We start from the raw sequence: 16,077 nt of genomic DNA, 5'->3' as shown, positions 1-16,077 counted from the left end.
GAGTTATCATATATATTTTGATCCTATTAAAAATTCAAAGTACAGGCAGAAATAGAAAATGCACTCATACCTTCACCTGTGTCCCTTCTGTCTCCTCCTGCAGGGGCTGCTGACATACTGCATGCTGGTTTGATTCCCTTACTTATGTTCAAACTGAAGTCTGAGTTGGATGAAATCCAGGAGCTAATCCTAAATACACTCTCCAACTGTCTGCGTGTGGAAGCTTCCGAAGCTCTATCAAGTGGTGCCATTACCATCCTGAAGGAAAAGCTCACACATTCATCGGTGACCATCAGAAGCAAAGCAGCTCGGGTCCTTTTAGCAATGGGTAAAAGAAATCTATCTGTAACACTTAAGCCCAAGAAAATGCTAATGAACTCAATCAAGTCTACTACTGTACAGTGGGTATTCCACTATACATTGAAGCTGTTATATTTCACAAGGAAAATAATATCAGCCTGTATGCACACACAGGTTGAAGACCTCTAAAAATCCTAACTGCTACAAATCACTCAGGAAAGCAGAGGCTGATGAGAAGTCGTTCCTTCTCCTCCTATTTTTTTCTGTATTATTTGTCTTCTGGGCCATGTTAAATATTCCCCATATTTAAGAAGCTGGAAAGAAAGAGACAGAATTGACCTGAAAGAATGATTCCTTGCAGACCCCTAATATAGCAGTTGGTTTTGAATCTGTTCAGGGTTCAACAAACTGGTTTCTAACTAAATTGCCATTAGGAGCACCAGCACACTTCTTCCTACATCCTGTTCCTTGCTGCTGCCATCAATCTCCAGTGTATCATAGAAAGTAAAAAGAGAAAATCCAACCACCACCTAAAAATAGCCTTAAAATTATTAAGCCCACACACATAGGTTAATATGATAATAATCAGTATTTTATCAGCAAGTAGACTTAATAGACACCACGCATAAACAGACATCCCTCTCTTTTCTTTGCGGCTGGGTAGTGGGTGCTTGCCATCTGTCTAACAGTCAGAACATATCGACTCCAAAGAGAACAGAGAGGAGGACCGTGTCAGCACCACTGTCATGAAACGAAGGAGCGCTGCAGGGGGCCAGACATGGGGAGAAGCTGTGGGTAGTTGCATGGTTAGCAGACACAGTTCAAGAAAGCATCTTAACCATTTTTCTGCACAGTACCCATCCAGAGGGAAAAGTCATGGTAGGTGAAGTTATTCCTGTGCTGGTGAGCCTGTTAGAAGACACAGATCCTGAAGTCCAAGCCAGCGCAACAGGAGCACTGATGTTTGCTACCGTTAAACCTCAGGGTAAGAGAAAGAAGCAGTTCTGTTGGCTGCTGTCCAGAAATCCAATTTTAAGGCAACTTAATACCTGTGCCCTTGTTCTCTTCCCCCCAAAATCCTCTGTTTTTAGTAGCATAAAGCTGTGCCAGAAATTGTAAGATCAGGACATTTCATAGGCAGTTTCTCACAGCTAAAAGAGGAGTGAATATTAATAAGGCTGGTTGTTCTCTCAAGTAAGTTACAAGACGCTGAAATACCAACTGCTAAATTTTCAGTGTGATGAGTGATAATTAGATATAAAGACTCTTAATATAGTAGTTGTATTCCAACCCTCCTCTGCAACTGTCCCCCCCATCTTCCAAAGACAACACAGGCGTGGATCTCAGTGTTTGAAGTGTCTTTAAAAATAGAGGAATGGAGGATGTTCTTAAGGGCATCTAATCCCCCAAAAAATAGCTCATCCTATCACTTGGTGTCTCACACCCTTCTCAGATAATTTGTTGCAAATGAAATAATAATGTGCAAGGCAGATAAAGTCAACTAAGATCTTTTCTCTTAAAGTAAAAGCTAGCGGGCAGCTAGCTTTGGTTTTCAAGAGAAAAGCATGTCCTACCTCTTCACACTGCACAGTCTGGGTGTTCAGAGCTGTAACTGGGCAGGGAGTCAAAAGAAGAAATTCAAAATCTTGTTGATTACATGCAATAACACATTTTAAAGCCAGTTTATTTTTCCACAGGGAGATTCTCAGCCCTAGGTGCTGAAGCCATTCCACCTTTACTGAAGTTGGTTGCTGGGGAAACCAGCAAAGCCCGTCTGAGCGCAATCAAAACCCTCACCATGCTGGCTGAGCTACCGGAGGGCCGCAGGAAACTCCTAGATCATACAGACATGTTTCAGCAGTGTCTGAATGATCCCTGTGAGGCGGTGAAAAGAGCTGCCAAAATTGCCATCTGTGTCATCAAATGGAAACCTTTCTGAAGATGTGATGTTTCATAGAGATCTATTGCCCTCTGTTGTTGTCTTGCTGTAAAAGTTGCATGATTATGCGACCTTCAAAAACAAAGCTCTTTCTCAGTTACTCAGAAACAGTTACTCCTGAAAAGTCATTTGTCAACTGTTTCACATCTGTCTTACAGGTCACAAGCAGAGCAATGGGGAAAAAGGAAAGGTAGCAAGTCTAGAACTCTCCACCAGGAGTTATTTCCTGAGATACAAAGTTTTTTCTGTCATACAAGAAACTGATACTGTGTGTAGTCTTCGTATTCTCTCTTTTTTCTGTTTCTTTTTTAATCTCAGCCTGTCAGACACCATCAATAACTAATTATATTAGAAAGAAAGGTTCATAATTAACCTCTCCAGCAGTCTTGGCTGTGGTGGGAAATTGACCTAGCAAAAAGCATTTACATGAGTTTTGTTGCAAACATATGTTGAACACAGGATTAGAACCATTTAGAGCATCATCATTGAAAAAATCAATGGCAATGTCATAGAAAAGCTTCCCCTAGGGAAGTCTGAGGCTTTCCCAGCCTGAAGTATAGCCAAATTCTTTTCAGCACCGTTCTAACAAATTCTGTCACTGACAAGACTTGCCAGCAATGAATCTGGTGCAGGGCCCCAGTGTCCTGTGCTAAGAGCACCTCCACCCATCCCTCCCTGTGATGAGGTTTATACATGGGATGCTCCAATGCCCCCAGCTGATAGCAGCCACCACTGTACCTCAGTGGCCCCTTCTGAGCCCCCTCTTGCTGTGTGCCTGCAGCCCCTCCCTCAGCCTTAGCTCCAGCCATGGCCCATGTTCTTAACCTGCTGGGGATCTCAGCAGGCAGCCTTTCCCATTCCATGTGCTTGGCGCCAGGCTCGGGGTCACCATGTGCAGCTATCCACACTTACAGTAAGGAGAAAATAAGCCAGCAAGGCTTTACTGAGGTAGCCCTTGGAAAGCGTGGCTGGGGAACCCAGTGCCTCCAACAGAAGAGGGATCAGCCCCGATCTGAAGTTGGTTAGATTATGGAACAAACATGCCTCTGCATTTGGCTATTACTTGGTGTTTTGTACTTTTGTAGAGCTGTGGTCTACCCTTTGAGTAAAAAAAATAAATCAACAAATATAATGAAAATGGAGGTGTTCTGCCAGAATGGAAGAATTTTGCTATTGTGGCTCATTTTGGGGGGAGAGGGAGAGTTTGAGAGGAAAGCCAATCCTAATATTATGGTCTAGTCCAACAGAAGTTGGACAAGACAGTTTTCAGAGGTCCCTTCCACTCCACAGTATTCTATGATTAATGGCTGTCTAAACAAAGAGATGAGGAGATAAACAAAACAGAGAACTGAAAATGTCACTTCCCTAGTTGGAAAAAAGTTTTTTCTAATGAATTTTACTTCACAGAATTGAATATAACATCGAAAGTTCAAGCTGTCTGTAACAAGCCTATCCAAGAAGACATAAATTGCCTGAAGGAAATACGGTAGTTTCTGATTTTAGAGCTGATGAGCAGATGAAAAGGGAAGTTCAGTAATATTTTGCTCACTGTGTAGTCAAGGCAGGTCACTACTGATATTGTGAATTCCTCTGTCTGCAGTTGCTAGTGTGTAATTTAAGAGGCATCAAGAGAAGGCCTGCGTGAAGAAATGAAGCAAGTTTGCAGGACAATTTCTGGCCATTAGAAGCGCCCACGACAGCCGTCATGGTGCAGGTGACTCAGCTTCACAGGAAATCCCATTTATTTTCACTCAGGTATTTGCTCTCACGTGGTGTTCTTCTAGACAGAAGTTACCAAGTTGTAGTTAAACAGAAGCTGCACCTTCGTTACACAGGAGTTATCTGTCAGGGCTGCTTTTTTTTACTGCAGAAACCCAGTGTCCCACTGCAAATCATAAGCTTATTCTAGCCACTGCAGGCATGATTAAAGTTAAAAGGTTCTCTTCCATAGCTTAACCAGAAGACGACTTCCATGTCCTATAAAGATGTGATTTAAAAAGCATTGAGTCAGTTGGATTTGTTCCCTCTGGGCAGGGTCTTGGAGGAACTCTGCCTTTTCAGCACACTTATGTGCACAATAGACATAAGGCACTCACGTGTAAAACATATCAATGCCTGAGTGCATCCAGTCCGATAAGTGCGAGACAGAAGAATGGAAGTCTCACCTACACTTACAGAACTACAGTAGGAAAACACAGTAATGATAATTTTGGCTCTATTTCAAACATCTGTCACAGCCTTTGCCCTGATAAGTCAGGTATTGCATTTCAATGAGTTAGCAAAATAATTAGTTTGTTCAGATGTAGGAATAAGACCATCCAGACTGAACTGCTCTAACAAGAAAAAAAATTAGCCGACTTGGACCTTAAGCACTGCACTCTGAACATCTGCCTGATTGTTGCTTTAGAGACAATATAAACTGTTTCCAAATCAGGTTCTAACATGGCATCAGCATTCTTGTCTTACACACATGCACAGTACAAAAGTGGAGCAAAGCCTTAACTGAGCTCTGAAGTTTGGACGCTAGTGTATTTCTCAATCTCCCTCTTAAAACAGCACCTGTAAGATGGAAGATCAGAGCCCTGAGATAGTAGTGGGGAAATCAAAGCAATCAGGAAAAAGTCCTTGAAAAGTTTTTACAAATAGAGAAGATAATGGTGAAAAACTGAAAGAGCCAGGCTGACCCAAAATATATTTGAAAGAGAAAAGGAAAAAAAAAACACTCAGCGGCATAAACAGAAATTATAGGGTAAGAAGAATTAAGTAGAAAATACACAGAACAATCCCAGATTTTTAGGTTTGGAATTCTCAGAATTTTATTCTCCATTGTTAAATTAACTTAGATTCTCTAATTTAAGCATATAATCACTTAATGAATTTTCATACCTAAAAAGAAAATAAAGTCCTTATGATGAAGGATTTGCTTTCTCTTCTGAGATACCACAAAGTCTTGAAACAAAGGAGAACAAGATGTATGAAGTTATACTAATGCTGATTTATAGGTTAACCCAAGATATCCTCTGATCCTAGCAATATTTTGATTTCTGTCAGTTATTACTTAATTGCTGAGTACCACATTGCCCTTAAGACAGTGAACAAAATGAAAAACGCATCCTAGAATTCTAGTACTGACATTCCGATAAAATGAAAAGACCCCCTGTAATAGCAAGTCCAGGGGCAAGAACAGGTAGGGTTATATGCCCTAGGAACTTCCCCAACAAGACAATGACCTGATATTACGTGATTCTAAATGGATAACCTGGAGAACTGAGAGTGTTCTATGAGCATTCTCTCCTTTCTCAAATGAGGACATGCCTTTCCATCCTGCCTGCATGATTCTACATCATAGATTTAGCCCTAGACACATGTTTTTGTCAACACACAGCTGAGGAGTAGCGCCAGTTCTGAAATACAGTGCGTACAGGGAGTGCCAGGGCTGTCCACAGTTATCTTCCCACTTTGGAATGAGAGACAAACAGCCCTCAATGTTTGAGGCTGGCCAATTAGTTAGCACTCTAGGTGTCAGTAAAACAATCAGGTGGATCAAAGAAACACAGCAGAATGACTGACAAGTGCTTCCCCTTGCACTGACTTAGCTTCCAGTTAATTAGACTCAGTAATAAAGCTGCAATAGACTTCATCACAAAAACGCTAAATATCCTTTTGTATTGCTTCATACATGCTTAAATTAACATATTAGTTATATACGCCTAGGATCTGACACTATCACATACTATAATTAAATAATTGTTCAAAAGAAATGCTTTGTATAGAGCAAGTCTGCCTTTAGCACTACATGCTCTACTAACAGTGTTCTACGCTATGACAGCATCAGCACCTCAGCAGATTTTAACACATCATGGAAACAATTAGTCTTTTGGCTCGAAGCCAACAACGATTAAGGTCCCGATAAAATTAATGTGGTCCTCGGTCAATACTGGAATTAATTCGCTTACGTTCTACACAGATCAAGTTTTCAAATCAGCTGCCCAACAATTCTGTGATACCAGGAGGAGAACATGGGAGTTTCCAGGAGTTCATGGAAGTGAGACCCTCATATATACCAGCCTGGTATGCAACATTCCTCACAGGTAGAGCTCATTTTGAATGCAAAGTTTAACATCATTTTTTCCCGATAAGTTTCCAGAAAGTTAAGAATATCATACCTTTCTTCTTGCAACTACAGATTCATTTCCCTGTCCGCATTTGTTTTCAAAAGTCCAGGAGCTAGAAACCATTCTGTTCTCATATAAATCCTGTTTTGGGAAATAGCTACATTTAATCTCTCCATGTCCCAAAGCAGGGAGTGTTTTTGCTTGCCAAAACTGTATTTTGTATTAAAAAAAAAAAAAAAAGATCAAATTCAAATTAAAAATGCATAGAAGTGAGAGATTTGTCTAAAGAGCCCACAAATTTGGCTGTTATTACATTAAACCAGAAGGGGCAGAATGTGTTTTTTGTGACTACATGCAAAACTCATATGCTGAAAAAATTCAAGCCCAGGATCTATTTCTGTCAAAGTTTGTAAACTCGAGTGAGTGAAAAATGATTATAATAGTTTGTTTTAAATGTAACTTGAATAAAGTTTCTAGTCATAAGCTCTGATACTGTAAGTAAAAATGCTACATGGAGTAAGGATGAGTTCACACTTACCTGAGCTTGAATTTCTCCCAGGTACCCTAAGGAGAGCAGGGGAGCTGGCTCCAGCTGCTCTAGCCCTAAGCACTGCCAGGTGAGGAGAAGGCAGGTGTGGTAACTTCATGGAAACTGCTGCTCGTGCAGCTGGCTATGGTAGCTGACAACAAGATGTAGTGTTCCTCACCAGGAAAAATAAGCCACCTGCTTTATTAATAATAAGGGTAATAACCTGGGCACTACTGCTCATTGTACTCTTTCCATCGGAACAACGAGATGTCGGAGTGAGTCAAGTTTTACTCCAAGCCTTTAAGTTCTCTAGAACAGGCAATACACACTCCATTAAAAAATGCTGTGAATCACCAGAATTGTTTGTTGGTCCTGGAGTTGCTCATCTGGCGATGTATCGCCCTCTGTTGTTAAACCTGTGATGCTGCATTTCAGGTTAAACAAGGGAAGCTGAAGCGGCTGCTCTCTTCCTCGTTTTTTTTGCTGCCTCACAGTAACCTGCACGTGCAGAACACCTGCAGAGACCTGCAGCTAGGCAGTAGAGCGTTACATTAAAAACAAACAAACAAAACAACCACAGCAGCCCTCCTTCAGAAGAACTTACCTGTGACCACAACCTTTGAGTCACCCTTCTCTCTGCAGCGTGACCCCTGGAATATCGGTTTGTAATGCTCCTCCAATCCAGTCCTTCAAACAAATGAACTCAAGAGTTCTTCAAAGACAATAACCAAGGCTCTATAGCATTTCTCTGAATGTCAGCCAACACTAGTGATAACACGTATTATCATTTCTCTTTGCTCCCCATTCTGTGTCAGGTTTTAACTTCACATGAACATTCCTATTTTGCCAGTGGAGAAAGTGACCCAAGCAGGGTCGAGCCAATTCACAGTCGCAGCTGCTGATGTTACTCAGTTCACCACAGTCACTTGCACCTAAAGAACTCAGCCTTGGGCTAGCCTTTATTCACCATGGGCATTTTGGTCAAAACAGGCGGTGATTACTGCACATCTGTTCCAAAGTCGGTGCTTGAGCTTTTCCCTTAACAAAACAGGAATAAGACCAAGTTCTGAGTTCTAAGAGCAGAGAGTTCTCATAACCAAAGTAATTAACATTTGCAAGGTACTTGGATACATTTGTTGAGTAGTACAGAAAAATGAAATATAATGAAGAGTGGTTACCCTTTCCAGGATTGGCTTGGAAATAAATGATATAGTCGTTCTTAAATTAAAGATCTGATTTGTTTGGAATGTGTTCTTTACATAGCAGTGTTGCAATTGACTTACAGTGCTACTATGTGATTTTTTAATTGTATTTAATTTCTTTTGTATTGCTCATTTAAAATACTTTATATCTAACTAAAAGCCGTTAAAATAAGTTGTAACCCTACATCTAACCTGACAGCGTAAGCCAGATGTCTCAGGATCACCCAAGACAGAGTGTGTATTATGCTGATTTTTTTTTTCATTTACGTTTTACTATTAGCCAGGGCTACATCTGGAGTCTCTCCATTAACTATAAGTACTTCAAAATTTACAGTCATTACATGGAACAAGTATGCACTTACTATTTGCATTTCTAAAGCATGAGAAGGCCCAGGACTGTGTAAGCTACTTTTTGGGTTTGTCTGAGAGTACCCCACAGCAACAGCTACAACACAGACACAGTTCCACTGAGAACTGAAGAAAAGCCACTTTCTTCCTTAAAATCATGAAGCTGCTCTTGAATGCAATACCTACCAACCTGAGGTGGCATTTAACTGTTAATATAAAGTAAAGGTTTTATCAATTGTCCACAGGAAAACTGCCCTGCATTGTGCAATTCTACAAAATTAGAGGACTACCCTAAAGAGTAAGTCAAACTCCACATAAATATTTGAACCCTGGCCTCTAACAATATCCAGTTTTCAGGATCTGAACCAAGCAGGTTGATGAGGATGTACAATGAATGTCCGTATTAAAATTAATTTTTCAAAATACTTTACCCTGGAAAGAAAATGAAGTGACAGTGACCAATTAACAAGGAGGTCATCTAAAGACTGTTCAGCCTACTAGGATTCATTTGTGCTGTTTGTCTTTAGCCAAATGGCCATGTAATTTCACCATATTTTATTTTTGTAACAGAGCATGAACAAAGAGGGATCTGGGCAATCTCTTCTGGAAGTTTTCTTATTTGCTGTCCATTACTATTACCCAGAGCCAAACCTAGACACCAAATAAGTTTCTCTGTCTTCCATTACATATATAACAAATCCATCATTTTGTGGACACCAAATGCTCAAAACATACAAATCTTTAAATACATACAAGTCTTCATAATCCATTAATATGATTAAGTCCATGGTCTTTAAAATACTATATTACTGTATTAACTGTAAGAAAAAGGTTTGCAAGTGGTATTTATAACAGCGATGATTTAATCTGGCCTATGCAAACCCTTTCTGTATACTGCAGACATTATACAGTGAAGAGCAGCAGATCATTTGATTTTAGATCCAAATGAAGAAAAAGACACTGTCAGAAGATTACAAAGTAAGAGTGATCAAGCTGCAGAGTTAGCAGCGATGTGGTGTAGCATGGACAGAGATGATCCTGGCTTCCTATTTAGATGCACCTATTGCAAGTCTGATGCATCCTGCTATAGAATGCTGTGGAAGACACATCACACTGAGATGCTTTGCAACAATGCAGCAATGTGCAATAGCAACAAGGCATTGTGCTGTAGCTTGACTACAGCAACTGTCGTCTTCTTTTTGTACTTGATTTCCCAAGAAGCTGAATTAGATGATAAGATCTATTGCTTTTGCCTTGAAGAGTTACATCTGCCTTCTCCTGTTTATCCAGCTGGTTTCAAACTTACCAATTGGAGACAATCAGACTGATTTGGCTGTGGTCCCACAGGTGTGACTGTTCCTCCTTCAGGAACTGTTTATGTTAGCTCATACCGTCCTACTGAAGTTTCATACAGCATGAATTATATTCTTATTGAAAAGTCTTCGGAAGAAAGATTCACAGTTTTTCAGAGAAATAGTACAAAAGCTCTCAAAGGCACTGGAAAGCAAATGCAAACCAGCATTCTGATGCTTTGAGCTTTTAATGATGTTTATGGATTGTTTTGTAGTACAGTTCATAGAGAGGCAATATATTAACACCATCTCCAGGATCAAGAGGTCCTAATAACTGTAGGTAGAGATATCAACTTGGACATTCCAAGACAGGAATCAATCAGTAATAAATAAATAAATATATACACACATACATATATTTTAATACATAATATATATGTGCATATATATAATGTGCTGTATGTATATAGATATATGCATTTTGTAGTAAAAAAAGCTTCACATTCAAGTACAGTTACATATTAAAATATACAAGAGGGGGACCTTTGAAGTTAACGTTAAACAAAGAATCTATCATAAGTAGAATTCTTATTAGGATCATTGAATTAATGTTTTGCCTAATTTCAAAAGGCATCATTTCAGATGGTTAGTGTTCCACTCATTACTGAGAAACACAGCAGAATGAAAAATGATCATAGAACGTGAAAGTGGAAAAAAGCGATAATGGAAAGTTACGGATAGTGTCAAATATATCAGTATATACATAAATCCTTTACTTAAGATATTCTGTACTTGGAGGGAACAAAAGTGATTTTTTAGCTTGAATCCATACAGTCCCTCAGTTGTTTGTTTGTCTTAGTAATCAAATTATTGTAGGAAAAAGAAAAAAATGCATGATCAGAAGAGAAATGGTTGAAAATTAAAGTAGTATCAAAGATAAAAGTAGTTCAGATAGTTCACAAACCCTGATATATGGGCTCATGAATACAGTTCAAGCAACCTTGGTTCTGCACCTAAAATATGAAATGTATCACAAGAAGAGAGAATACTGGATGGAAAATTTCTGAACTTGGAATGATTCAATTTCTAAATGGAAATTCTCTCTCTTGAAATCTCAGTAGTCCTTGATCTTTAGAGTGTTGAAATTATGATCACAAAATCAGTGAGTAAATCACCCTGATTTTAACAAATTTAGACCATGAAAATACTAAATGTGTCTAACTGTAAATTTTACAAGTCAGTGTTTTTGCTTGACAATACAGTACAATTTCAGAACTGTAATCAGAGGTTTATGGCAAAAAGGCATGGCAAAATACAGCCACAGTCAATAGGATATGCCATTGACATTCACAACATTCCTCCAAAGTGGCACTTCTGTTGTGTCAGTCAGTTTCCTCCTTCAATGCTTCCTCTTCCTCCTGCTGAGTTTGGGTCCTTTTTGTTGGTCTAGAAGCCACAGAACCATTGTAAGCTTTCTTTAAGCATCCTGGTTCTTTCACCTGCCTCTGAAACTGGAAGGAATAACACACTGGTCATGAACATAAGCACAGACCACTGCATGCACTAGAAGTTCTCTATGACTGAGGACCTTCCTATATTTAATATAGCAGCTCTGGTTATGGTCTTAGTTGCATGGAAACATTTATATGAGGCAGCAAGAATCAGATAATGTGTTTTTACAGCTCAGCCAGAAAAAAAAAAAAGTGATTTTTCTAAAATGGTGCAAGAGGGCCTTTTGTAGCATGGAGACTTGATCAGGTATTTGAGAAGCAGACCATGCTGCAAAGCTTAACCTGTTATCTCCATTTTTCAGTACTTTCTACACTTCAAATTAAAAAGCCAACTAAAAATTAATTTTAGGATACTTATGAAAAAGAACTTGACCGCAGATCCAAAAGCCAAGCAAAGAAAGCTGATGGTTTTCCCAGATGGATGTCTGGCAATTCACTTTCATTTTTCCTCCCCACCACATCTTTACACCTTCGATCCTGGCTACTACGCACTATTTCCAAAAGAATTCTCTTTATTTCATTCCAACTGCTAGAGTCGTATGCAGTGTCTGCCAAGGTATACCACTTCTAACCTAAAGCATCTCTACTGTTTTAGACATAGGACTACCAACTAGCTATCTAAGAATAAGAATTTCTCCCTTTACTTCTGAATCTACACTAAGATTGATAGATTGGTAGAAGGCACCTTACTAGTCCTTTAAATATGCGGGGTTGTGTTTTTGGTGTTACTGGAGGTAGGCATGTTGTTCTTTAAATACCGTGCACGTTATTGTCCCTTCAGGAATAGAATAGGGATTCTCAAGTATATTGATAGCATCTACAGATATTGCAACATAAGTTATTTAGCAATTACCTGACTCCTCATCTTTTTCATCAGGTATGTCCTCCTCATCATCTGCATCAAGATCAATACGTTCCTCTTTGCTGTTCCGCAAGGACCAGCACAAGCGTAAAGCTGCCATGAAAAAGAAAAAAAAAAAGAGTTTACAAAGGTACAGCCTTGTACATAGAAACAAATCAGTCTGTCCAGCATACAACAAGCTGTAGGATCACGGCACCCCAGATGTCTGTGAAGTCAGCATCTAAGATTATTAGTAGTCACTGAAGGTCTGTGACAGATAAATGAAGACTATTTCCTTCGCTTTCTTACAAGGACTGTATGATTTGATAGCTGAGATGCCAGGCAGTAATAAACCAAGTAACAGTGCTTAAAACTAGTGATTTCACTTATTTCCATGTCTCTAGGAGCAGGAGTGCAATAATACTCACATGTACATCAGGAATGGGCTTAGTCATGAAGGAGACTGCCAGGATACGATGACAGAAACTCCAAAAAGAATTATTGCAAAGTAAAGATAATGAATCCCACAGATAATGAATGGACAGTTGGAAGGTGTCACACAGCTGCCAGTTCCGTAGGCAAACTCTGTAATCATTCTGCTGAGTCCAGCTAGCAGCCCAAAGATCAGGCCCCAGAAGGCACCCTGCAGACAAAGTGATAGAAGTTATCAAAATGCATAATTTCAGGCACGGAAATGAGCTCTAAGCTGTTAATAGTTGCTGGAGGAAACAAAGAGGTAGAATCATAGAATCACAGAACATCCTGAGTTGGAAAGGACCCACAAGGATCATCAATTCCAGCTCCTAGGTCCACACAGGACCACCCAAAAATCAACCCTATGTCGGAGAGTGGTGGTTCAAAGACTTGCTTGAACTCCAGCAGCCTGGTGCCCTGACCACTTCCCTGGGAAGCCTGTTCCAGTGCCCAACCACCCTCTCAGTGCAGCCAACCTTTTCCTGACACCCAGCCTGAACCCTACCCCTGTCCCAGCTCCATGCCGTTCCCTCGGGTCCTGTCACTGTCCCCAGAGAGCAGAGCTCAGCGCCTGCCCCTCCACTCCCCTTGTGAGGAAGCTGCAGGCCGCCATGAGGCCTCCCCTCAGCCTGCTCTGCCTGCGCTGAGCAAACCAAGGGACCTCAGCTGCTCCTCATACCTCTTGCCCTCTAGACCCTTCACCATCTTCATAGCCTTCCTTAAGACACTCTAATAGCTTTATGTCCTTCTTATATTGTGGCACCCAAACTGCACACAGTGCGCGAGGTGAGGCTGCACCAGCACAGAGCAGAGCAGGACAATCCCTTCCCTCAACCACTAGCAGTGCTGTGCTCAATGCACCCCAGGACATGTCCCTTTTGGCTGCCAGGGCACACTGTTGACTTAGACTCACTTGCTGTCAACTAAAGCCCAGATCCCTTTCCATGGGGCCGCTCTCCATCCTCTCATCTCTCCATCTGTATGTACAGCCAGGGTTGTCCTGTCCCAGGTGCGAAATCTTGCACTTGCTCTTGTTAAACTTCATGCAGTTGGCGATTGCCCAGCCCTCTAATTTGTAAAAATCTCTCTCCAAGGCCTTTGCACCCCTGAGGAAGTCAACAGCTTCTCCCAATTTAGTGTCATCCACAAGTTAGTATACATTCGAGTCCTGTAGTCAAGTCATTATGAAAACATTAAGGAGAACTGTCTCTAAAATGGAGCCCTGTGGAACCCCACTAGTGACTGGCCACCAGCCTGATGTAACCCAATTTCTACACCATCTGAGCCCAACTCAACAGCCAATTGTTCACCCATAGCATTTTGTATCTATCTAGCCCTATGCTGGACAGCCCTAACAAGGCTAGCAGTTCAGAGACCAACTTGAGCATCTCAAGCTCAGACTTAGAGCCTCAAGAAAGTGAACTGGAAGTGAGTTAAGGCTGATCATAAGCATCTGTTTCATTTACAGCTGCATGTCCTGGAAATAACAAACACAAAGCCAAATCATAGCTGGAAAAATAATAAAAGGTTCCAGTAATTTCACTGAAGTTACATTCATTTGGCTGTGGCTTTAGCCCAAAGTATAAAAGACACATATGTCTGGGCACAAATTCAATACAGAAAATTCTGTTTAAACGGATGATTTATTTTTATTTTTTTTATTGGAAGGGTGATTCAGCATTGGAACAGGTTGCCTAGATAGGCTATGGAGATTCCATTCCTGAATAATTTGAAAACCTAACTGACAGGACCTGAGCAACCTGCTCTTATTAATCTTGCATTGAGTTGGGGGTTGGACTAGTTCATCTGTGCTTTCCGATTTCAACCGTTCTGTGACTTTGTAAAGTCACGTAACTGATGACAGTACACAAACTTACAAATCCCAATTTAAAAATATTCGACTTTTAATGCCTGGGTTTAAGAACAAAAAAGTTTAATTATTCAATGGTCAAAGTCAGAAAGACAAGATAGTTAATCCCATTTCTAGCTAAAAGAAGAACGATTCTCAACAAGAAATACTGATATATCATATAACTCCAATGCTGTAAATTGCTTATCTTATGCAAGGCCCCACTTCTCAAAAGCTCTGATGTTTTCCTCCCCTATTTATCCAAATCGAAAGCGCGCAGTATACACAACCATGAGGATTATACTAAATTCTTACTCAGGCAAAATTCCAGCTAAAGTCAATGACAGATTTCCACGAAGGACACAAAGATTTAATCCGTTTGTGAGATATAGCCATATTGGAATAGGACATAGGACATCCTTTAGCGTATAAACCATTTTTTTTTTGGATATACACAAAAATAACCACTGAACTGGTCTTGAGGAAAAACAGTGAAAAAAGGTTTTCAGCCAAATTCAAAAAACACAAACTACATTCTCTCTGTTAGCGTTCCTCATGAAAATCAATCTCCTCAGAGCAACTCAAACAATTGGCAAGTATTGCTATTCCTAGAATTATAGGAAAGACACTGAATTCCTGAGTATGGAGTTTCAGAATGTTACTGAATGTTATAATGTATTGAGTTTTCAGAATGTTAATTGCCCAATTACTGTGACTGGCCCATGGTCCTATCAAAACACATACCAGAACCTCATGCCTTCTGAGTTACTTACTTAAATATGGATTAAGTACACATTTCTCAGTTTACTGCTCTAAGAATCAAAATAAATTCCCAGACTGAATCCTAAATGCAATTGAAAACAATGGATGGAACAACACCATGTTTGTTGAAAAAGTTTGTTGACAAAAGTATACAGTGTTCAAGATGAAGGTGAAAGGTGAGATGTTTGGTAAAATAGTTTGATGACCAATATCATAAAAGATTACTAGAGCAACATGCAGCATATTTCTTTCCGAATTTGTACTTACCTGCTCATTGACCCGCTTGCAGAAGATGCCAAGCAGGAAGACGGCAGCAATGGGAGGTCCCAGGTAGCTAGTAACTGACTGAATGTAATCAAAGAGCTGCCCACTTTGAGCTGACTGCACCACAGGAACCCAGGCAATGCTGATGCCAATTAAAAGTAACATAAATGCCCTGTAAACATAGCCAGATATTCAATTAGCCATCTGCTTTGAAGCATCTATCAACAACTAAAAAAACACATCAATTAATCATAACTTAAATACCCATTTTTGTATTTCAGCCAGCAAATCAACGAAAATGGTCAAGAAATCCAAGCTGGATTTGTCTGTCAAGTATCGGTCGGCATATAGCTAAACATGCAATCGAAACACAGGAAAACACTTCTTTCCTTGTTTGTCCTTTGAATCAATAACAAATCGGCTAGAAGACTAGTTCATTGATGCCAAGTATGGTGTAGTGTAAAGCTACAAAGATATCTTAAATAGTGTCCTTTTGAATAGCAGTAGGAAGTAAGCGCTGAAAATTAGCCACTGTCAATTAAATTGGAAAATAAGGTCTGGAATTTATTGTCTTACAATATCCAAAAGGGAAGCGTACATGGGACTGCCTGGATGGCCACAGGAGGCCACTGCTGCACTGCCTGAACACTG

The 16,077-nt window shown here is 40.1% G+C and overlaps 2 protein-coding genes across 2 annotated transcripts in view; one reads left to right on the top strand and one right to left on the bottom strand.

The window, feature by feature from the left end:
• Nucleotides 1-3,586, top strand: part of RSPH14 (radial spoke head 14 homolog) — a 92,278-nt gene extending 88,692 nt beyond the window's left edge. The window contains exons 4-6 of the mRNA XM_040577149.1: nucleotides 104-328; nucleotides 1,154-1,285; nucleotides 1,998-3,586. Of these exons, the coding sequence (XP_040433083.1) occupies nucleotides 104-328; nucleotides 1,154-1,285; nucleotides 1,998-2,239 (599 nt within the window). The 3' untranslated portion in view covers nucleotides 2,240-3,586. The remainder of the gene's footprint in view (nucleotides 1-103; nucleotides 329-1,153; nucleotides 1,286-1,997) is intronic.
• Nucleotides 3,587-10,186: 6,600 nt separating this feature from the next.
• SLC5A1 (solute carrier family 5 member 1) overlaps nucleotides 10,187-16,077 on the bottom strand; it is a 29,771-nt gene continuing 23,880 nt past the window's right edge. The window contains 5 exon segments of the mRNA XM_040576837.1: nucleotides 10,187-11,236; nucleotides 12,090-12,191; nucleotides 12,506-12,552; nucleotides 12,555-12,720; nucleotides 15,430-15,598. Coding sequence (XP_040432771.1) covers nucleotides 11,108-11,236; nucleotides 12,090-12,191; nucleotides 12,506-12,552; nucleotides 12,555-12,720; nucleotides 15,430-15,598 — 613 coding nt within the window. The 3' untranslated portion in view covers nucleotides 10,187-11,107.

The sequence above is a fragment of the Cygnus olor genome, chromosome 17 (assembly GCF_009769625.2).
Source record: "Cygnus olor isolate bCygOlo1 chromosome 17, bCygOlo1.pri.v2, whole genome shotgun sequence".
Classification (NCBI taxonomy): Eukaryota; Metazoa; Chordata; class Aves; order Anseriformes; family Anatidae; genus Cygnus; species Cygnus olor.
The sequence above is the reverse complement of the archived record's forward strand: the minus strand, read 5'-3'. Positions and strand labels throughout refer to the sequence as shown.